Genomic DNA, 23,208 nt, shown 5'->3' on the forward strand with positions numbered 1-23,208 from the left:
GGTTGGCCTGGTGGTGGGTATTGAGGAGGGCACGTTCTGCATGGAGCACTGGGTGTTATGCACAAACAATGAATCATGGAACACTTCATCTAGAACTAATGATGTAATGTATGGGGATTAACATAAGAATAAAAAAAAAATATGTCTTAAGAGATCTCTCCATATCATTACCTATTATAGAGATTCCATTCTTTTAAAAGGTTGTATTCTATTATATGAATATTGTATGAAATTTTGACTGTTTCTAATATGAGTAATCCCAAACAATGCTACAATACATTTTGGAAGTAAAGCTACATTTTGGAAAATGGCTGCCAGTTTCTCTAGTACAGAAGTATATATAATAAGCTATAAATTATACACAAAACAGAAAGGAAATAAGAATATTTCTGTTTACCTGTATATGCAGAAAGAAAATTGGGGAAAATACAAAGACCAACTAATAAAAATAATTTTCTTTGAGAGTCATTCTGGGAACCAGGTAAATAAGAGACACAATTATGATTTTTTTACTTGTACGCCTTTGTAAACTTTTTTTTTTGAATATCACTGTATTACCTACTCAAATAATTAAAGTTAATTAAAGAATTTAGCCCTTTTTTCCAAATTCAAAACATAAAAAAAAAATTCAGGTTTCTCATCAAAATGTTACACAGATTAAAAAAGTGAAAGCACTTGTACAGGTTAATTCTCACGTAAGAAGAAAGCACAAAGAGCAATTATCAGGGACTACAGTCTGAGAGCTGAAAGTAGTGATAGACCAAATACAGCTTTGTATATGAATAAAGAGACTGTATTTGAAATTCTAAAAAAGTTTCCTTATTTTACTTTTTCTGTCAAATGTTGTATTTTTTAGAAGATTTATTTCATTTTAGAGAGAGAGACAGAAAGTGAGTGTGTGTGTGAAGGCAGGAGAGCAGAGGAAGAGGGAGAGCAAGTCCCAAGCAGACTCCGTGCTATTCTGAACCACAAAAGCACCCCTCCTTCCTTTCTTTCTTCATATAATCTACATGGACTTTTTTCTTCCTCTTTCCCTCTTCCTGCCATTTACACTGGGCATGCAAAGAGAATACAGGCTATCCTCAGACACAGTAGGATACTGTAATATGTACTAAAATATTTCAAGTGAAATGTTATCTACACCTCATATTTCATTTTTACTTTGAAAATTTCTTTTTTTTCCTTTTTTTAGAGGTAAGGGGGCAGAGGAAGAGGGAGAGAGACCCTTAAGCAGGCTCCTCGCCCAGCATGGAGCCCAACCACGGGCTTGACGCCAGGCTGGATCTCATGACCCTGAGATCATGACCTGAGCCCGAAATCAAGAGTCAGATGCTTAACCAACTGAGCCACCCAGGTACCCCCGAAAATTTCTTAAAATTTAACTTCAAGAGCTTCCTATTCCAACAAAAAATCTGAATTAATTAATGACAATTACACAACTATATTCTGAATGGAGTTAAAATAATTATTTCATATGAAATGCTCCATCATCCATCATTTGGGGCTTAAGTCTGAGTGTTGAAAATTAAATGTGAAATTCAGATTTTCATTGTGTAATGTGACATGCACATATTACCATGGACACAAAAATAAGATAACTGAAGAAACTATATACCTTTTTTTAAAAAAAAGTTTGAAGTATACCAAACTATAAAATATTCTGATTTTCTGATTAATACTTTATTTTCATTTAAAATTAGAATATAAAAAGCATATATTATAATGCATATAAATTTAATCTTAAAATTTGATGATTCAGAGGAAATTTTAAAATCTTATATGTAAATAATCATTATGAATATAAATCTTTGCCTAAATTATATGGAAACACCACTAGGAGAAGATTTTTTACCTATCTCCACAAAACATTTACTATAAATCAATCAGTATTTTTAGGTATTTGCAAACCTTTTTAAAATTAAATTTTGAAAAAGTTTTACCTTCATGTGATTTTTCAAAGGATCCAAAAGATTAAAATGAATATTGCACTTTGGACAAGCTCTTGGAAAAGGTGTTCCATTTTTAGATTGATGTGATGAGGTATTTGTACCTAAAATAAATTCAAAACATATATAATACAAAATTCATCACTCTATAACCTTAAATAACCACTAATAACAGTTTGTAAATTTACTACAACTTCTAAAACTTACGTATAAATACTGTAATTTATTTTTTTTAAGGGGGGGAGGGACAAAGGGAGAAAGAGAATCTTAAGCAGGCTCCTTGCCCAGCACGAAGTCCAGTGTGGCTCAATCTCACAGCCCTGAGATCATGACCTGAGCCGAAATTAAAAGTCAGATGCTTAACCGACTGAGACACCCAGGAGCCCCTATAATTTCTTTTTTATATGCCACATTTCACATTTACCTTTTGATGATGTAGCCTGGGGAGATGTCACTGAAAGAGATTTAACTGAAGGAAATACAGCTGAAGAATTTAATCCAGAAATACCATCACTGGGCTTTGGCTTTTTTGGATTAACGCTGTTTACTTCAGAAGTAGAAGGACGTTTTGATAAAAAGGAACTTTCATTCATACCTACAATGAATTAAATAGTTGGAAATATATTTTTAAACACTTTAGCATATTACTTATAACAAGCTAAATTACTTTGGAGCTAAACTAAATGTAATACAACTGAATTATCCTATCATTCAAATGACAATAAATAACGGTAAAAATTGATGTGATCAAAAGTCAGGGGGTGTACCAAATATCGATCTTGAAAAAGAAGAATAAAACTGGAGTATTGCAATCTCAGATTTCAAGATATACTACAAAGCTGTAGTAATCAAAAGAATATGATATGGACAAAAGCAGACACACAGATCAGTGCAATACAACAGAGAGCCCAGAAATACACCCACGATTAGATGGTCAATTAATCTACAACAAAGGAGGCAAGAATATAAAATAGGAAGAAGTCTCTTCAACAATGATGTTGGGAAAACTGGACAGCTACATGCAAAAGAATGAAATTGGACCATTTTCTTATACCATCCACAAAAATAAACTCAAATGGATTAAAGACCTAAATGTGAGTCTGAAACCATAAAATTTCTAGAAGAAAACATAGGCAGTAATCTCTTTAAAATTAACCATAGAAACATTTTTCGAGATATGTCTCCTTTGGCAAGGGAAACAAAAGCAAAATGAAACTATTGGGACTACATCAAAATTAAAGACTTTTACTTAGCAAAGGAAACCATCAACAAAACAAAAAGGCAATCTACAGAATGGGAAAAGATATTTCCAAATGATATATCCAAAAGGGAATTAATATCCAAAATATAAAAGTAACTTACACAACTCAACACGAAAAAATACCCAAATAATTCAATTAAAAATGGGCAGAAGACATGAACAGACATTTCTTCAAAGATATACAGATGGCCAAAAAACACGTGAAAAGATGCTCAACATCACTCATCATCAGTGAAATGCAAATCGAAAGCACAATAAGGTATCGCTTCACACCTGTCAGAATGGCTAAAATCAGAAAGACAAGAAATAAAAAATGTTGATGAGGATGTGGAAAAAAAGGAACCCTTATGCATTGTTGGCAGGAATGCAAGCCAGTGCAGCCACTGTGGAAAACAGTACAGAGGTTCCTCAAAAAATTAAAAATAGAATTACTATATGATCCAGTAATTCCACTACTGGGTATTTACTCAAAGAATACAAAAACACTAAAAGATATGTTTATTGCAGCATTATTTACAATAGCCAAGATATGGAAGTAACCAAGTGTTCACCAATAGATGAATAAAGATTTTGTACATAAATAAATGGAATAAAAAAAATGAAATCTTGCCATTTGCAATAACATGGATGGATCTAGAGGATATAATGAATCTAATGCTAAAGTGAAATTAGTCAGAGAAAGACAAATACCATATGATTTCATTCCCATGTGGAATTCAAGAAACAAAACAAATGAACAAGGAAAAAAAGGACAGAAAGAAAAAAACCCAAACACTTAAATACAGAGAACAAACTGCTGGTTGCCAGAGGGAAGGTGGGTAGGGGGATGGGTGAAACAGGTGACAGGGATTAAAAATAAATTTATTGTGGTAAGCACCAAGTAATGTATAGAATTGTTGAATCATTATACTGTACACCTGAAACCAATATAACACTATTTAATTATACCTGAATTTTTTAAAATTTCTTCTTTTTTTTTTAGAGAAGGAAAGGGGCAGAGGGAGAAGGAGAGAGAGAATGTTTTTTTTTTTTTTAAGATTTTTTTTTTTTTTTATTTGAGAGAGAGAATGAGAGAGCACATGAGAGTGGGGAGGGTCAGAGGGAGAAGCAGACTCCCTGCCGAGCAGGGAGCCCGATGTGGGACTCGATCCTGGGACTCCAGGATCATGACCTGAGCCGAAGGCAGTTGCTTAACCAACTAACCACCCAGGCGCCCCAGGAGAGAGAGAATCTTAAGCAGGCTTCACACCCAGAATGGAGCCTGATGCAGGGCTTAACCTGAGCTGAGATCATGACCTGAGCCGAAATCAAGAGTTGGATACTTAACCAACTGAGCCACCTAGGTGCCCCTATACTTGAATTTTTTTAATTAATTTAATTTGGGGGGGAGAGAGCTAACATGGTGGCATAGTAGGAGGACCCTAGGCTCCTCTTGTCCCTTGAACACAACTAGATAACTATGAAATCATTTTGACTACCCAAGAAATCAACCTCAGGACTGACAGAACAAACTCCACAACTAGAGGAAGAAGAGAGAGAAGAGGCCCCATCTATGAAGGTAGGAAGTATGGAGACATGGTTTGGGAGAGAAATGGATCACGGGATCACAGGTGCTGCAGAGGGGAGGGAGCCCTGGTGGCTGAAAGAGGCACAAGGAGAACTCCCCAAAGCTATTGGCTGGGAAAACACGAAGGCTGATTTCCATGCATTTTGGCAAACAGCAGGACTTGAAGATTGGAATTGTAAAGGTCAGTGGGTTTGGCTGGGATAGATCCCTGAGGGCATTGCCCTACTCCTGGAGAGAAAGCTGGCAAACAACCCCAGGGGCAGATGGCACCATCTGAGGAATGCCTAAGGCACACAGCAGGGAGATTGTTTACACTTCTTGGAGCATATCTGTGAGAGGCCATGTTGGCCGCGTTGGCAGAAACACCTCTCCAGGGACAGAAGAACCAGTGGGCGCCATTTCTCTCCCCTGCCCCTCAGCAGAGGCACAGAGCCACCTGCTAAAGGAAGCTCAGCTGGATACTGGCTGCCTAGCCTGCTTGCTCCAAGTCCCACAACCCTTGCCTCTGGCTCAACTGTCCTTCTCCATCAAACCTGCATTAGTCCCAGTGCAGCAAGACCTTCCATGAGCAGACCAATGCAGGCCCCTACCCACACCACATCTCTAAAGTTTCGAGTTTTAAAAGTCAGCAGGGTTGGCTGGGATAGAGCCCAAAGTGTACTGCGACGCTCCTGGCAAGCAAGCAACCCAGAGACAGACAGCATGAAAGCATGAAAGCAGCAGTCTGAAAAATGCCTGGGATACACGAAGGAAAATTATTCATTTGCTCTTCTGGGAGTCCTTCCCTAAGAGCAGCAAGCACGAAGCCCCCTCTCTGGGGACAAAGGAGTAGGCTGGTGCCATTTCTCTCCCCACCCCCCAGCAGAAACTCTTGCACACACATCTCCCAACCGGAAAGGTCTGCAAGGATTCAGTTCTAGTAGAAGTAGCATCAAATCTCATTTAATAAGCAGACCAGAGTGCACCTAGTTAAAACTCACCACACTCTGGACAAGGCCCAAACACTGCCTCCTACAGGCAAGGAGAGCCTCTGCATACAACTGGACTGAATGATAGAGCAGCCAACACACAGCACCAGAGTACATGCAGCACACACCAGAGACACTCCCTGAAGCACCAGGCTCTGGACATTATATGGCCTCTTCTTCACAAAGCCATTAGCCTCAGGAGCAGGAAATTGACAGGCTTTTCTAACTCACAGAAGATAGACTTAGACAAAATGCCATGATGGAAGAATTCACCCCAAATCAAACAACAAGAAAAAGTCCCAGTCAGAGATCTAATCAAAATAGATACAAGTAATATGCCTGATTGAGAATTTAAAGCAACAATCGTAGAATACTCACTGGGCTTGAGAAAAAAATTGGAAGACCTTCAGGGAGGCCCTTACCACAGAGATAAAAGAGTTAAAAAACGATCAGTCAGAAATGAAAAATGCAATAACTGAGATCTGAAACAGACTGGATGCAGAGAACACAAGGATGGAAGAAGCAGAGGAATGAATAAGTGATACAGAAGATAGAACTATAGAAAATAATGAAGTTGAACAAAAGAAAAGAAGAATTATGCATAATGAGAATAGACAAAGAGAACTCAGTGACCCCATTAAATGTAATAACATTCATATTATAGGAATCCCACAAGGAGGAGAGACAAAAGGGGGCAGAAAACTTATTTAAGGAACTAATAGCTGAAAACTTCCCTAATCCAGGGAAGGAAACAGACATTCACATCCAGGAAGCATGGAGAACTATCAAAATCAACAAAAGCAGGCCAACACCAAGACATATTGTAATTAAATTTGCAAAATATAGTCATAAAAAACATCCTAAAAGCAGCAAGGCAAAAAAGTCCCTAACTTACAAGGGAAGACCCATAAAGCTAGCTGCAGATCTCACCACAGAAATCTGGCAAGTCAGAAGAGAGTGGCATGACATATTCAAAGTGCTGAATGGGGAAAATAGCCAAAAATATTCTATCCAGCAAAGCTATCATCCAGAAAAGAAGGAGAGATAAAGAGTTTCCCTGACAAACAAAAACTAAAGGATTTCATGACCACTAAACCAGCCCTGCAAGAAATATTAAAAGGGACTCTTGAGTGGAAAGACAAAGTGACAAACAGAAGAAAGGAACAGAGAAAATCTCCACAAACAACACAAAACAAGTAATAAAATGGCCCTAAAGACATATCTATCAATAATTACTCTGAATGTACATGGACTAAATGCTCCAATCAAAAGACAATGGGTGTCAGAATGGATTAAAAAAAAAAAAAGACCGTACTATATGTTGCCTACAAGAGACTCTTTTTAGACCCAGAGATACCTGAAGATTGAAAGTGAGGGGATGGAAAAATATTTATCGTGCAAATGGACATCAAAAGGAAGCTGGAGTAGCAATACTTTTATCAGACAAACTAGATTTCAAACCAAAGACTGTAACAACAGATGAAAAAGGTCACAATATCATAATAAAGGGGTCTATACAACAAGAAGATCTAACAATTATAAATATTTATGCCCCCAACATGGGAGCACCCAAATATATAAAGCAATTAATAACAAAATTAAAGAAACTCGTGGACAATAATATAATAATAATAGGGAACTTTAACACTCCACTCACTACAATGATCATCTCACCAGAAAACCAACAAGGAAACAGTGGCTCTGAATGACACACTGGAACAGATAGGACTTAACATATATTCAGAACATTCCACCCTCAAGCAGCAGAATACACATTCTTTTCAAATGTGCTAGGGACATTCTCCAGAACAGATCTCATACTAGGTCACAAATCAGGCCTCAACAAGTACAAAAAGACTGAGGTCATACCATGCATATTTTCTGATCACAGCGCTATGAAACTTGAAGTCAACCACAAGAAAAAACTTGGAAAGACCACAACACATGGAGATTAAACAAAATGCTACTAAAAAATGAATGGGTCAACCAGGAAATCGAAGAAGAAATTAAAAACTACATGGACACAAATGAAAATGAAAATACAGTGGTCAAAAAGCTTTGAGATGCAGCAAAAGCGGTCATAAGAGGAAAATATGTAACAATACAGGCCTACCTTAAGAAGCAAGAAAAATCTCAAATAAACAACCTAAATGTTACACCTAAAAAGGCTAGAAAAAGAACAACAAATGAAGCTTACAGTCAGCAGAACAAGGGAAAGAATAAAGATTAGAGCAGAAATAAATGATATAGAAACTAAAAAAAAACAAACAAACAATAGATCAATGAAACCAGGAGCTGGCTCTTTGAAAAAAAATCAGTAAAATTGATAAGCCCCTAGCCAGACTTATCAAAAAAACAAAGGACCCAAATAAATAAAATCACAAAGAGAAGAGAAATTACAATCAGCACCACAGAAATACAAACAATTATAAGAGAATATTATGGGGCGCCTGGGTGGCTCAGTTAGTTGAGCGACTGCCTTCAGCTCAGGTCATGATCCTGGAGTCCCGGGATCGAATCCCGCATCGGGCTCCCTGCTCGGCGGGGAGTCTGCTTCTCCCTCTGACCCTCCCCCGTCTCATGTGCTCTCTCTCTCTCTCTCTCAAATAAATAAATAAAATCTTTAAAAAAAAAAAAAAAGAGAATATTATGAAAAACCATATGCCAACAAATCGGACAACCTGGAAGAAATGGATAAATTCCTACAATATATAAACTACCAAAACTGAAATAGGAAGAAACAGAAAACTTGAACAGACTGATAACCCAGTAAAGAAACTGCATCAGTAATCAAAAAAATTCCCAACAAACAAAAGTCCAGAGCCAGACGGCTCACAGGAGAATTCTACCAAACATTTAAAGAAGAGTTATTACTTATTCTTCTCAAACTATTCCAAAAAATAGAAATGGAAGGAAAACTTCCAAATTCATTCTATGAGGAAAAAGACTCCACTACTGAAGAACTATATGCCAAGATCCCTCAAGAACATGGATGCAAAAATTCTCAATAAAATACTAGCAAATCAAATCCCACAGTAAATTAAAAGAATCACACACCACAATCAAGTGGGATTTATGCCTGGGCTGCAAGGGTGATTCAATATTCGCAAATCAATGTGATGTACCATGTTAATAAAAGAAAGGATAAGAACCATATGATTCTCTCAATAGATGCAAAAAAAGCATTTGACAAAGTACAACACCCAATCATAACAAAAACTCTCAACAAAGTAGGGATAGAGGGAACATAATACCTCAACATCATAAAGGCCATACATGAAAAACCCACAGCTAATTATCATCCTCAATGGGGAAAAACTGAAAGCCTTTCCTTTACAGTCAGGAAAAAGACAAGGATGTCCACTCTTACCACTGTATTTAACATAGTACTGGAACTCCTAGACACAGCAATCAGACAACAAAAGAAACAGGAGCCATCCTGAAGAAGCCAAACTTTCACTATTTGCAGATGACATGATACTTTATATCCCAAAACCCAAAAGACTCCACCAAAAAATTGCTAGAGCTGACATATGAATTCAATAAAGTTGCAGGATACAAAATCAGTGTACAGAAATATGTTGCATTTCTATACACCAATAACGAAGCAGCAGAAAGAGAAATCAAGGAATCAGTCCCATTTACAATTGTACCCAAAACCATAAAATACTTTAGGAATAAACCTAACCAAAGAGATAAAAGATCTGTACTCTGAAAACTATAAAACACTGATGAAAGAAATCGAAGAGGACACAAAGAAATGGAAAAATGTTCCATGCTCATGGATTGGAAGAACAACTATTGTTAAGATGTCTATATTACCCAAAGCAATCTACACATTTAATGCAATTCCTATCAAATACCACCAGGATTTTTCAGAGAGCTAGAACAAACAATCCTAAAATTTGTATGGAACCACAAAGACCCTGAATAGCCAAACCAGTCTCAAAAAAGAAAATCAAAGCTGAGGCATCACAATTCCGAATTTCAATCTACATTACAAAGCTATAGTCATCAAGACTGGTACTGGCACAAAAACAGACACATAGATCAATGGAACAGAATAGAAAACCCAGAAATGAACCCACAGTTATATCGTCAATTCATCTCCAACAGAGCAGAAAAGAATACCCAATGGAAAAAAGACAGTCTGAGGTGCCTGGGTGGCTCAGTCAGTTAAGCATCTGCCTTCAGCTGAGGTCATGATCCCAGGATCCTGGGATCGAGCCCCACATCAGGCTCCCCACCCAGCGAGGAGCCTGCTTCTCCCTCTCCTTCTGCCTGCCACTCCCCCTGCTTGTGCTCGCTGTCAAATAAATAAAATATTTTTAAAAAATAAAAAAAAAGACAGTCTCGTCAACAAATGGTGTTGGGAAAACTGGACAGCAATATCCAAAGAATGAAACTAGACCACTCTGTTATATCATACACAAAAATAAATTCAAATTGGATGAAAGACCTAAATGTGATACAGGAAACCATCAAAATCCTAGAGGAGAATACAGGCAGTAACCTCTCTGACATTGGCCATAGCAACTTCTTTCTAGATATGCCTCCTGTGAAAGGAAAACAAAAGCAAACTATTAAGACTCCATCAAAATAAAAGGCTTCGGGCGCCTGGGTGGCTCAGTCGTTAAGCGTCTGCCTTCGGCTCAGGTCATGATCCCAGGGTCCTGGGATAGAGTCCCACATCGGGCTCCCTGCTCGGCAAGAAGCCTGCTTCTCCCTCTCCCATTCCCCCTGCTTGTGTTACTGCTCTCGCTATCTCTCTCTCTGTCAAATAAATAAATAAAATATTTTAAAAAAATAAAAAAATAAAAATAAATAAATAAATAAAAGGCTTCTGCACAGCAAAGGAAACAATCCATAAAACTAAAAGGCAATCTTCGGAATGGGAGAAGATATTTGTAAATGACCTATCTAATAAAGGGGTAGTACCCCAAATCTATAAAGAACTTATCAAACTTAACACCCAAAGAACAAATAATCCATTTCAAAAATGGGAAGACATGAATGACATTTTTCCAAAGAAGACATACAGATCACCAACAAACACATGAAAAAATGCTCAACATCACTCATCATCAGGGAAATACAAATCAAAACTACAATGAGATATCACCTCATACCAGTCAGAATGGCTAAAATTAACAACACAGGAAACAACAGATGTTGGCAAGGATACAGAGAAAGGGGAACCCTTTTACACAGTTGGTGGGAATGTAAAATGGGGCAGCCACTCTGGAAAACAGCATGGAGGTTCCTCAAAAATTAAAACTAGAACTATCCTACCATCCAGCAATTGCACTACTAGGTATTTACCCAAAGGATATAAAAATACTAATTAGAAGGGATACATGCACCCCAATATTTATAGCAACATTATCAACAATAGCCAAATTATGGAAAGAGCCCAAATGTCCATCGACTGATGAGTGGATAAAGAAGATGTGATACACACACACACACACACACACACACACAATGGAATCTTACTCAGACATAAAAAAGAATGAAATCTTGCCATTTGCAATGACAAGGATGGAGCTAAAAAGTATTATGCTAAGTGAAATAAGTCTGTCAGAGAAAGACAAACAGCACATGATTTCACTCATATGTGGAATTTAAGAAACAAAACAAATGAACATAGGGGGAAAAAAGAAAGAGAAAGTGAGGCAAACCAAGAAACAGACTCTTAAGGAAGAGAACAAACTGATGATTACCAGAGGGGAGGTAGGTGAAGGGATGGGTTAGGTGATGGGCATTAAGGAGGACACTTGTGATGAGCACCAGGTGTTGTATGTAAGTGCTGAATCACTGAATTCTACACCTGAAACTAATATTACACTGTACGTTAACTGGAATTTAAATAAAAACTTGAGGAAAATCAATAAACATTACTTTAATTTTTAAGAAATAAATAATTTTTTTAAAAGTCAGGGGTATAAAAAATTATACAAACGTCTATTATGGACTGTATATATTCAAATAATTCATGAAATAATCTCTCTATGCAAGAAAATACTAAATATGGCTTCAAATAAAGGAATATATAAACAGCAATTATGAAAGCCAGACCAAAATACCCCAAGCAAAAAAGAAAAGAAAAAATTAAAGCAGAGAATACTCCAAACTAAGTTTCTACAAATGAATCACTTTTCAATGTTTTAAGTACACTGTAGTTTACAAAAGAAAAATTTTATTTTACTCTAAAAATCTAGAAAGACCCACTTTATTTATTTAAAATGTCTAACGGAATGTTAGTTCTTTTTCCACCTAACAAAGAGGGGGTCTACTCATGGCTTTAGGTTATATTATCCATTTATTCAAAGTGGAAAAACTACAAGTGGAAAGTACAAAGTGGAAAAACTAATCTTGAATGATAATACCTCATTCACTTATATGAAAGGGCTCATAATGGAAGGAGTTAATACAATGGTTTTCAAATTATGTCCCTGGTTATGTCTGACAGAGGAACTCTTTTATATTTTATTTATTGGACTTTTGAATAAAATTTTGTTTGCACAGGAATTTTATTCGTAAAAACAGTTTTTAGTTTGAAAACCCATCACCTTAAGGCTAAAGGATTTTAGCCCTATTCAAGCCTTAGCAAGAGAAATTGGGATATTTAGGCTATAACCAGGCCAGGCAAAAGTTCTTTTTGAAAACAACACACAACTACTTGGTAATAAGGATTCTAAAACTGCACACCATATTTTAATGTTCTCAACTATACACTAAAATTAGAAGCAGTAAACATATTAGAAATATTTCAGGCCTTTAAACCACACAGTATAAGTTGAAATTCAAGCTCTGTCACTGACTAGCTATGTATTCTTGGTTTATTTAATTAACTTCTCTGAGCCTCAGTTTCCTCTTTTGTAAAATAAGTTATAATGCCGTATTTTACAGAACTGTTTTAAGATCAAATAAGATAATGTATTTGAAGCACTCAACACAATATTTGACACAGAAAAAAATCAGTAATAAATGACAACTATTATCGTTACTAAAAAAATATTTTGTATCTTACTTTTAAAAAGCACCCACACAACATCTGGCACATAGAAAGCATTCAACAATAAATGACAGCTATTATCATTACTAACGAAATACTTTGTATCTTACTTTAGAGGAAAAAAAATTCTAATAGATTCACCTGTCAGCTTTTTTTTTTTTTTAAAGATTTTTATTTATTTATCTGAGAGAGAGAATGGGAGACAGAGAGCATGAGAGGGGGAGGATCAGAGGGAGAAGCAGACTCCCCGCCGAGCAGGGAGCCCGACGCGGGACTCGATCCCGGGACCCCAGGATCATGACCTGAGCCGAAGGCAGTTGCTTAACCAACTGAGCCACCCAGGCGCCCCTCACCTGTCAGCTTTTTAATAAGAGGAAACATGCCAGAAAAACAGAGTATTATACTAGTTGGTTCCTCTGTTTCATTCTGTGAAAGAACATAAAAATATTTTTTTTTCCATCTACAAGGCATGTGATTATTGATGGCTATAATATGGGTACTTGGAAAAGATTTGTGTAATCATAATAGCATTCTTTTTTTTTTTTTTAAAGATTTTATTCATTTATTTGACAGAGAGAGAGAACACAAGTAGGGGGAGCAGCAGGAAGAGGGAGAGGGAGAAGCAGGCTCCCTGCTGAGCAGGGAGCCCAACTCAGGACTCGATCACAGGACCCCAGGATCATGACCTGAGCCGAAGGCACTTAACTGACTGGGCCACCCAGGTGCCCCTCACAGTAGCAGTCTTTTTTTTTTTTTTTTTCACAGTAGCAGTCTTGTGAGATGCTTAGGTTACTTGAAAAGCCAATGAATGCTGATATTTTGATTAAGCATCTGCTTATATAATATAACAGGCTGGACAGTAGAAACAGTTTTATACTATAAGAACTTTAATGTAAGAAATAAAATCCCTCTGCATTTAAGAATTTTATTTATTTACAAAGATTTTATTTATTTATTTGAGAGGGAGCAGAGAGAGAGAGAGCACATGAGTTTTTGGGGGGGAGGGGCAGAAGGAGAAGCAGACTCCCGGCTGAGCGCAGGGAGCCCTGGCTGGGCTGGATCACAGGACCCTGGGGTCATGACCTGAGCCAAGGCAGTCTTTTAACCAACTGAGCCACTCAGGCACCTACACAGGTGCCTCCATTTAAGGGTTTTAAATTCTGACCCTTTATTCATCCCTGTCGTCTTTGGTTTGTGTTGTTTTCTACACTGAACAGGGCTCTCTCTCTGCCAGTAAAAATCCTTTCAAATACAAGCTCAAATCCAGTCTTCTGCAAATATCCGTGATCACTGGACAGTGGTCAGTTAATCATGCTACTGAACATAAAGCACATATTATGATTCATACCAACTGTTGTCAAGTCCTTTAAAGTTCATAATGCATTTTCACATTTTATTTATCTTATTTGTGCCTCAAAAAGCCCTGACTAAAGTAGAGTGAGAATTAAAATTTTATCTCCCAATGGCTGACTCCAGGCCTGGAGAATGAATGCATTAAATAAGAAAAATAAAATCTCCATTTTAACAATATGAGAAGACCGAAGTGTAAAGACTTAATGAAGACTACAAAAATCTTAAGAACAGCAGTTCAAATCTACATCTTCTTCATCACCCTACTTACTGCTCAGGTTAATGTCTCTCTCCACAGCAGAAAACTTAGAGGTAGAGCAGGAGTCATTGCCTTTACTCCCAAGAAGTTTTAAGAATTCAGACTTTTTCTATTAATAAAGTCCTTGTGTTTTGTAAAACCAAACTTAAGACAACAATTTTTCTCCTTGTTTCTTTTGGTTCTTACCTATTTTCCTAACTAGATTTTGTAAGTATTTAAGTGACACCCAAAGAAGTGACTATCAACTAAATATTATCTAAATGGAAAAACATTTTAGGCACTAATATTAGAATAAAAAAATTGGGGGAGGGTTTGGTAGATTCTCCACACTGATTAGTTAGTAAATAATCTAAAAATTCCCCCCAAATCTTGTTTATCTCTATTTTGTCAAATATTTGAAATATACCAAAACTGCTAATATACAAAGCGTAATTGCCTTGATTAGAGAGAATTTCCAATTAGATGAAATTCTTTCATAGCACACTATTTTAGGTTAATGAAGAACTATGTTTCAGTATACAAAGAACTTTAATTCTACCTTAACAGGGAAATTTCATATTCCTCCAATGGGCATTTACTGAGTAATGGCTATATACAAATTTACTGTGCCACTTTATAACAGCACTCTATAATCATATGTAACTACACTATCTAAAGCCTCTACTGAATAGAAAGACACTAATCTAATTAGGAAATCATTTGTAACCACATACTTTTATACACTATAGTCATAAAAACTAATACTTCTTTTAACAGTGTATTTAGGATATCAAAGACTTCTATAACTTACAGAAGTTATTTTGATTTTTCAGCCCATTTTTAGTGCCAAGTGAGAACAAATTCAAAGCTGGTTAGCCTACTTAATTAACAGGAAAAAATAAAACATCTTATTATTTTTAAAATATATTTTTATTTAAATTCAATTAACTAACATATAGAATATTATTAGTTTCAGAGGTAGAGTTCAGTGATTCATCAGTCTTATGTAACACCCAGTGCTTATTACATCACGTGCCCTTCTTACTGTCCATTTTATTATTAAATAAGATTTTATTTAAAATCACCCAAGGGGGGAAAAAAAGTCACCAAGAAAGTCATTCAAGAACTGTTAGTACCATTCCACTTAACAATGTATGAAAAACTTAACATGAAGGCATGAACTTGAAAACAGAAAGTCAATTCCGTATACATACTCATCAACTTTCTTCTTATAATTTTTTTTAAAAGTGCTAAAACCAACCTGGTATAGAAAGTGTTGGTCCCCCTTGGTAATGTGATGATCCTGTATCCTGGGTCAAGTCAAACAGTAACTCTGAAGAATTATTAGACACAACTCGTGATGAGTTCGTTATATAACCCTGTTAAAATATTTCAAAGGAAGAATGTTACATTTACTCACCACAGTTACAATTATTTTGTTTCATAAGCTTTTATAAAGGTAAATTTAAGTGTATGTCAATATTATAACTTTGATGACTCAGTAATTAACAAGTTATAAAACACAGAGGTAATTATTACTATCTGTCAAAATCATCTACTAAAACTGAAAGCAAGCTCTTACTTACAGCTGGTTTGTTCCTAACTAGCCAATTAAAACAGGGCAAATTCTAGTCTTTTTTTTTTTTCAAGAGAAAGGAAACATATATACCCATTTTAAATCAGCAGGATTGATACACTCTAGAGAGCTACTAAAAATGCAGTATTCCCATCAAAGAGCAAACAGTAAAACTTCGCAAAATCTATGGGTAAGAGGAAAAAAACAGGAAAACATACTGACATAAGTACAAATTTAAAAGCGTCTGTATCTCTATAAGCCCCCCAGACAAAATATCAGGGCAAACAAATTGGGAATCAATCTGCAATACTGTGCATCAGGATTAGGGATGAATATAGCACATGATTTGAGTTTTAGAATCATCTTTATTGGAAAAATTTATAAGGCAAGGGTCAGGAAAAGAAAGAATGCCCCCCCGCCCCACTCTTCCTGCTATTCCAAATAAAGCCATGCAAGATTGGGATAATCTCCCATCTCAAAGAGCAAATATGAAAGCTGCCTGATCAACAGGGTAAACCCCAATAAGAAAGCCAGGCAAATGGGTTAGAATGAAAGCTATTTATAGGAATAATCTGGGACAGCTGCTCTGCTCCTGGAAGCCTTAGGGCTCAAGAGAAATTTTAGCCTTTCTGTCAGGAGAAAAGATGGTCCCAGAGAAGATGATCTCAAGAAGAGTGAAAAGTATGAGATGAATGATAATGTGCTCAAGAATTAGGTAGTATAAATTTGTGTTAGCACACATAGATATTTAGTATAATTACGAAAAGTGTGATCAATTTAAGGATGTATAGCCAATACTATTACATATTAAATATACTGACACACTCACAAAATATATTCCAATTCTATTTTTAAAAGACCATCGTTGTACAGTAAGCACTCAGAGTGAATTCTGGACCATTCTATATGTCATAATATACAAGCAAAAGTTTCAGGATTAACAATGCTTAAAAATCAAAAGGGAGGGTCGCCTGGGTGGCTCAGTCATTAAGCGTCTGCCTTCGTCTCAGGTCATGACCCCAAGGTCCCGGGATCGAACCCCGCATCAGGGTCCCTGCTTGGTGGGAAGCCTGCTTCTCCCTCTCCCACTCCCCTGCTAGTGTTCCCTCTCTCACTGTGTCTCTCTCTGTCAAATAAATAAAATCTTAAAAAAAAAAAAAATCAAAAGGGAAACAGTCACCTTAAGAGAAAAATGGGCAAAGGCTATAAACTGAGACACTTCAAAAGCAAAATACAAATGACCGATACATAAAAAAACTCTTTCCAACTTACTAGTCAAAGAAATGCAAATAAAGACAGGGGCAATTTTTAACTACTGAACTGGCACTGTTTTAAAGATAATAATATGTAATACAAAATAACTGGATACTCCTCTTAAAAGTATTCAAGTCGTGAAAAGAAAGAATGAGTACAGAAAAATATAAGACTAAGAAGAAAAAACTAACTGTAAAGTGTGATCCTGAATAGGACTCTGGGAATGAAAACTGGCATTAATTGAAAAACTGGTAAAATTCAATTAAGGTTTGAAGTGTAATGTTAATTACCTGATTATGATACATAAAATGTTAGCATTAGGGGAAACTAGGTTAGGCATATATGAGAACCTCTGTATTATTTTTCTTCTAAGTCTAAAATTAGCTTGAAATAAAAATTTAAAAATTAAAAAGTAATGATAACATTCACTATTGGTAATAGTAAATATTGGTTATATTTTGGTACAACATTTTTGCATGAATTATGTTGGCAGCAGCTATCAAAGGCTTTATTAAGTTCACATCGTTTGGTCCAATTATTCCACTTAAAAAATTTATGATAAGGAAATAAAGATGTTTAATGAGAATTCTTTTTAATAAGAAAAAATTAAAATCTGTATGTCCAACAAAAGAATGGTTAAATAAATTATGATAGACTATCATGCAAACACTAATACTATGTTTTTGAGAAATATCCAAGGGCATAAACCCAGTAGAATGTTCAGAGAAAAAAGAGGAATACATATTTGTATACATAGTATGGTCCTGATTTATATACTCTATAGTATGCTGCGGGGGGGGGGGAAATTCAAAATATAGTATGTACCCTTCTCTCTTTCTAAACTTCTCTCCAAAATAAATATTAAAGATAGAAACACAAAGGTTTTATTTGGTTTGTGCTTATTAACTAAGGGATAATTAAGTTTTCAGAATTTTGGTTTGCTACTAACTTTTCTATTGACATTGGTGTGTTAAGTTATGGAAACAAAATCAATGAAGGGAGTATAAACTTTCAGTTATGGAATAAATTAGTCATGGGGATGTAACGTACAGCATGGTGACTATAGATAATAATACCATATTGCATATTTGAAAGTTGCTAAGTGTAGATCTTAAAATTTCTCATCACAAGAAAAAAATTCTGTAACTACATATGGTGATATAGATGTTAACTACATTGCGGTGAACATTTTGCAATATAAATAAATATCAAATCATTATGTTATACACCTGAAATTAACATAATGTTGAATATCAGTTATACCTCAATAATAAACGTTTAAAATTTTAAAGAGATGAGCTTTCCTCACCACACTGCATAAATTGCAGAATAAATAAAATACCAAATAAGTAAATAGTTGTTGTTTAAACAAAAAAGAAGTTATGGAAATAGGTATCGAAGTAACTCAAACCACTTCTAGAATCTGAGGCCTAACAAACCAAAATCTGCATTTGAACCTTAACATGTAATATAAAAAAAGCGTAACCATGCTCAATCTTATTTCATAATAAATATTTTCTCCAAATATTTGCACTTAAAAAATGGAAAATATTCACTTGTATTTTCCAAAATAGTTCTTTAACAAAAATATAAAGTTAACACTCTTAACACTTTATTAGGAAACAACTCTGGTTAATTAAGCTCCGGAATTTCAGCGAGCAGGCACACATTGTTCAACAATAACTGGTTAAAATAATTCTCCAAGAGTGAAAATATAAAAAGTTCAGAAAGATATCAAATACAATAATAAGGGTAGAATAGACACCAGACTGGGATTCAGAAGACCAGCACATTTAACTATATACCTTGGATAAGTCACTTCTGAGCTTCAAGTTATTCACCTTTCAAACTGAAATAATAGTCACAATTGTTTTAAATGTACTTGTACTTCATGATTCATGTATGTATTAAGTCAAATAGTTGTCACATTACTAATAAAAAACTAATATTATACCCTATTTTATAAATAGGTAAACTAAGGTTAGGTGTAGTTAATATAAGGCTCCCAATACAGTCCTGCTTGTTATTGATGGAGCTATAATGAGAACCCAGAGCCTGATTCCAAAGCTATACCCTTAAGCTAGATCACAATGACTTTACTATAAGTGATAATAATATATCCCTGCTATCTGTGAGAGTTCTGAAAGAGATGTTGAAGTATAGAGATATTCCATGAAAAAGTAAACACACACACACACACACACGACATAAAATGAAAAACTGTAATTATAATTTATTAAAAGCAGTGGCTTCCAAAATTCAGAGTAAATGCCCTTAAATAGGAGTCTCAATTCATCCCAGAATATGTCTGTCATTCTTAACTTTGCACATTAGAATGACTTGAAGAATTTTTTTTACAATACACCATTTCCAGGACCCACCCAGACCAACTGGCACAACCTCGCCTTTTAAAAACTTAACCAAGATTGGGAAACACCAGTTGAGGTGTTTTGACTTTAAAACTATATGCAACTAATGAATCGATCACTACATCAGAAAACACTAATGATGTACTATATATTGGCTAACTGAAAATAATAAAAAATAAATAAATAGAACTATGCCCAGAGAAATAAACATCTCAGAAATAGTTCTAGTTTCTAACTTTTATAACACCAAAGATACACACTTTCCCTTTGTTGTTTGTTTTTGTTTTGTTTTTCTCACTGGGTCCAATGTTGGAAAGATTTTTATTTATCAAACTGAATTAAATAGTAAAGTTTCTTTTTCCAGTTTTCTATCCTGCAAAAGCCACAACTTATGAAAAGTACACTGAGTTAATTTGATTCCAACTAAGAGCAAAAGATCTTTACATTTTAAGTAGGTTTCCATCTTTTGAAATATTAGGAATAACCTGCAGAACCTTAGAATCCAAGCTTGAGAGTCAGTGGTCTGGGTAAAATATCTCATTTTAGAAATGAAGAAAATGAGGCTCAGAGAGGTTTCAACAATGCTTATTAAACAAGGCTGAATCAGCATTCAAGTCTCTTGCTTCAATCTAAGTTTTTTAAACTACTGGTCCAGGGCTTATATCACTATTAGTTATTATTTCAGATAGTTATTATCTCAAGTAATAACAATTCAGGGAGAGAGAAACGTTTGCCTAAACCTATTCTTTTATGATACATACATCTTCAAAATATAAGTGGGAGTTGAATTTACTTAGCCATAGATTTAAAAATCTGTAGCCTTCCTTTTCATTGTTAAATAAATTACAATTAAAATAACTCTTCTATGAAAAATAACACCTCAAAATATCAGTTTTTAGTGCTAACACATCTGCAGATTACCTAATAGTAATATGATATGAAATACAGGAAAAATGGATTATTCCTACAAAAATATTTGGATTCAATTCTGGTTTTGAACTTGAATATTTGCAAGAAAATTTACAGGTGCTTTGGGAGACAATAACGGAATTACTGTCAAAAGAACAAACATTTTCATTAAAATTTATTATTTCTCTAAAGCCAGTGCCAAATAGCTTACGATAAGCATGACAAAACCACTGAGTTAATTCAATTCCAACTAATAGCAAAGAATCTTTACATTTGGGATAACTTTTTCTTTGAGTACTCTAACTCCTTGGCTTCAGGACCCCTTTACACATTTAAAAATTATGGAGGACCCAAAAGAATTTTTATTTATTTGGGTTATACCTATTGATATTTACCATATTAGAAATTAAAACAGAGAAATTTTAAAAATATTTATTTGAAGTAACAATAATAAACCCATTACAGATTAACATAAATAACATTTTTATGAAAAGTGACTATCTTGCAAACAAACACAAAAAAATTAGCGAAAAGAGTGGTACTGTTTTACATTTCTGAAAATCTCTTTAATATCTAGCTTAATCAAAAAGTGTTGCAGTTTCCTATCTGCTTCCGCCTTCAATTTGTTAGGACATGTTATTTTGCTTGAAAAATATAGAGAAAATCTGGCTTCATAAAGATATATAGTGGAAAAAGGGAGTAGTATTTTAATAGCAATTTAGGATAACTACGGATATACTTCTTTGATACTACACCAAAATTCAACAGTTGGTATTTTCTTTTTTTTTTTTTTTAAAGATTTTATTTATTTATTTGAGAGAGAGAATGAGATAGAGAGAGAAAGCATGAGAGGGGGGAGGGTCAGAGGGAGAAGCAGACTCCCTGCTGAGCAGGGAGCCCGATGCGGGACTCGATCCCAGGACTCCAGGATCACGACCTGAGCCAAAGACAGTCATTTAACCAACTGAGCCACCCAGGCGCCCCAACAGTTGGTATTTTCTTAAGGGTTTACTGTAATGTGGCATCTGACTTCCTAATTACTAAACTTTTTGTGCTTTGTTACATTAAAATCTATTGGTCAGTCTCACACTTTGAATGGATCTTTTTTTTTTTTAAGATTTTATTTATTTGAGAGAGAGCATGAGAGAAAGGAGGGTCAGAGGGAGAAGCAGACTCCTTGCTGAGCAGGGAGCCCGATGTGGGACTCGATCCTGGGACTCCAGGATCATGACCTGAGCCGAAGGCTGTCGCTTAACCAACTGAGCCACCCAGGCGCCCTGAATGGATCTTTTATCTGTATGATTTTGTAACATCATGCACTGGTTATTTCAAAAATATTGGTTTCTTTGTATTATGCTGATCCTCCAAATGTTCATAGAATTCATTATACAATATCAAAAAATCATATTTATTAATTGCACCACCGAGAGGAAAGTCTTTAAGTACTGGGAAGCTGTCAAGATCATAGTGGCAGGTTACAAGTTTTCAAAAATTCTAATTTGTGCTTGAAAGCTCAATTTTACCCAAGAAATGCTATCAGCTGTTTTCCTTTAAGTGTGCACTTTGTTCAGTTTTGAGGAAATGTCTGCCAAATAACCAAGACTGAATCACTCACTATGTGTAGCAAACAGACTCTCAAGTGGCCTCAATGATTCCCACCCCCTGGTGTTCATGTCCTGCATGATTCCCTCCCTTTAGTGTAGGCAAGACATGTGACTTGCTTCTAACCAACAGAATACAGCAAAGGTAACAGGATATACATGATTTTGTGTACGGGACTACATTGCATAAGATCATAATGCCATTCTGCCAAGGATTTTCTCTATTGTGGGCTTTGAGCAAATAAGCCATGTGGGAAAGACCCACTTGGCAAAGCCAGAGATTCTCAGTCTGACAACTGTTAAGAAACTGAATGTTGCCAATTACCATGAGAACTTGGAAGCAGATACTTCTCCAGTCAAGCTTCAGATGAGACTGCAACCTCAGAGTCCACACCTTGAATGTAGCCTTTTGAGACCCTGAAGCAGAGGATCCAGCTAAGCCATGACCTGACTCCTGACCCATAGAAACTATGAGATAATATGTGTGGTTTTAAACCATTGTTTGTGGTAATACTGATACACAAAAATAATACACCATGGTTTATCAGTCATTCTTCCAAGTAAAAGTAGTCTTCTATTTTTAAAAAGTGGGTGGGTTAGGTCACATTTCAATCACACAAGTGCTTTTCTTCAAGATAACCATTAAACTTCAAACACAGAAGTGCTTTTGCATACTATCCACTTCATCACACAAAATATTTTTAAAAGACACATATTCAAAGGTAGAGATCTAACAAAATAACATGTAAATACTTCATCAAGGAAATAAGTATGAATATATTTTACTGGGAGTGCATGGTGGGGATGAATACAAAAACTACTCATACTTGGTACCACTGTCTTGATTTATACTAAGGCACCAGCAGTTTACCCAATATTACTTTTGAATCACCAATGAATATGTCAACATGGCGGAAAAGGCAAATAGTGTCTTTGTATTATTATGACAATAGTATTGACTCCCAAACCCATGAAAGAGTCTCAGGGGAACCCCAGGGGACTGAAGACTACACACTGAAAACTGCTGCACTAAGGCAATGGTTCCATTTTAAGTATATATTTATATATAACATATACATATATATGTATGTAAATACATATAAACTAGGGGTTAGTCTGGATTGAAATCCCAGATCTATCATTTTGCCAGC

At 35.5% G+C, this 23,208-nt stretch overlaps 1 protein-coding gene and 1 long non-coding RNA gene across 16 annotated transcripts in view; both read right to left on the reverse strand.

Moving 5' to 3' along the window:
- Positions 1-23,208, reverse strand: part of ZNF280D (zinc finger protein 280D) — a 301,459-nt gene that overhangs the window by 83,394 nt on the left and 194,857 nt on the right. For all 15 annotated transcript variants that reach the window (XM_081831114.1, XM_081831118.1, XM_081831120.1 and 12 more), the window contains 3 exons: positions 15,610-15,727; positions 2,371-2,541; positions 1,941-2,050 (listed from right to left, as the gene is read on the reverse strand). In XM_081831114.1, the coding sequence (XP_081687240.1) occupies positions 1,941-2,050; positions 2,371-2,541; positions 15,610-15,727 (399 nt within the window). The remainder of the gene's footprint in view (positions 1-1,940; positions 2,051-2,370; positions 2,542-15,609; positions 15,728-23,208) is intronic.
- Positions 11,686-15,603, reverse strand: LOC145723522 (uncharacterized). The gene is made up of 2 exons (XR_014148635.1): positions 13,114-15,603; positions 11,686-12,901 (listed from the first exon to the last, which is right to left on the reverse strand). It is a non-coding gene; the product is annotated as an uncharacterized LOC145723522 (long non-coding RNA).

The sequence above is a fragment of the Leptonychotes weddellii genome, chromosome 9 (genome assembly GCF_054177405.1).
Source record: "Leptonychotes weddellii isolate Sample4059 chromosome 9, ASM5417740v2, whole genome shotgun sequence".
Classification (NCBI taxonomy): Eukaryota; Metazoa; Chordata; class Mammalia; order Carnivora; family Phocidae; genus Leptonychotes; species Leptonychotes weddellii.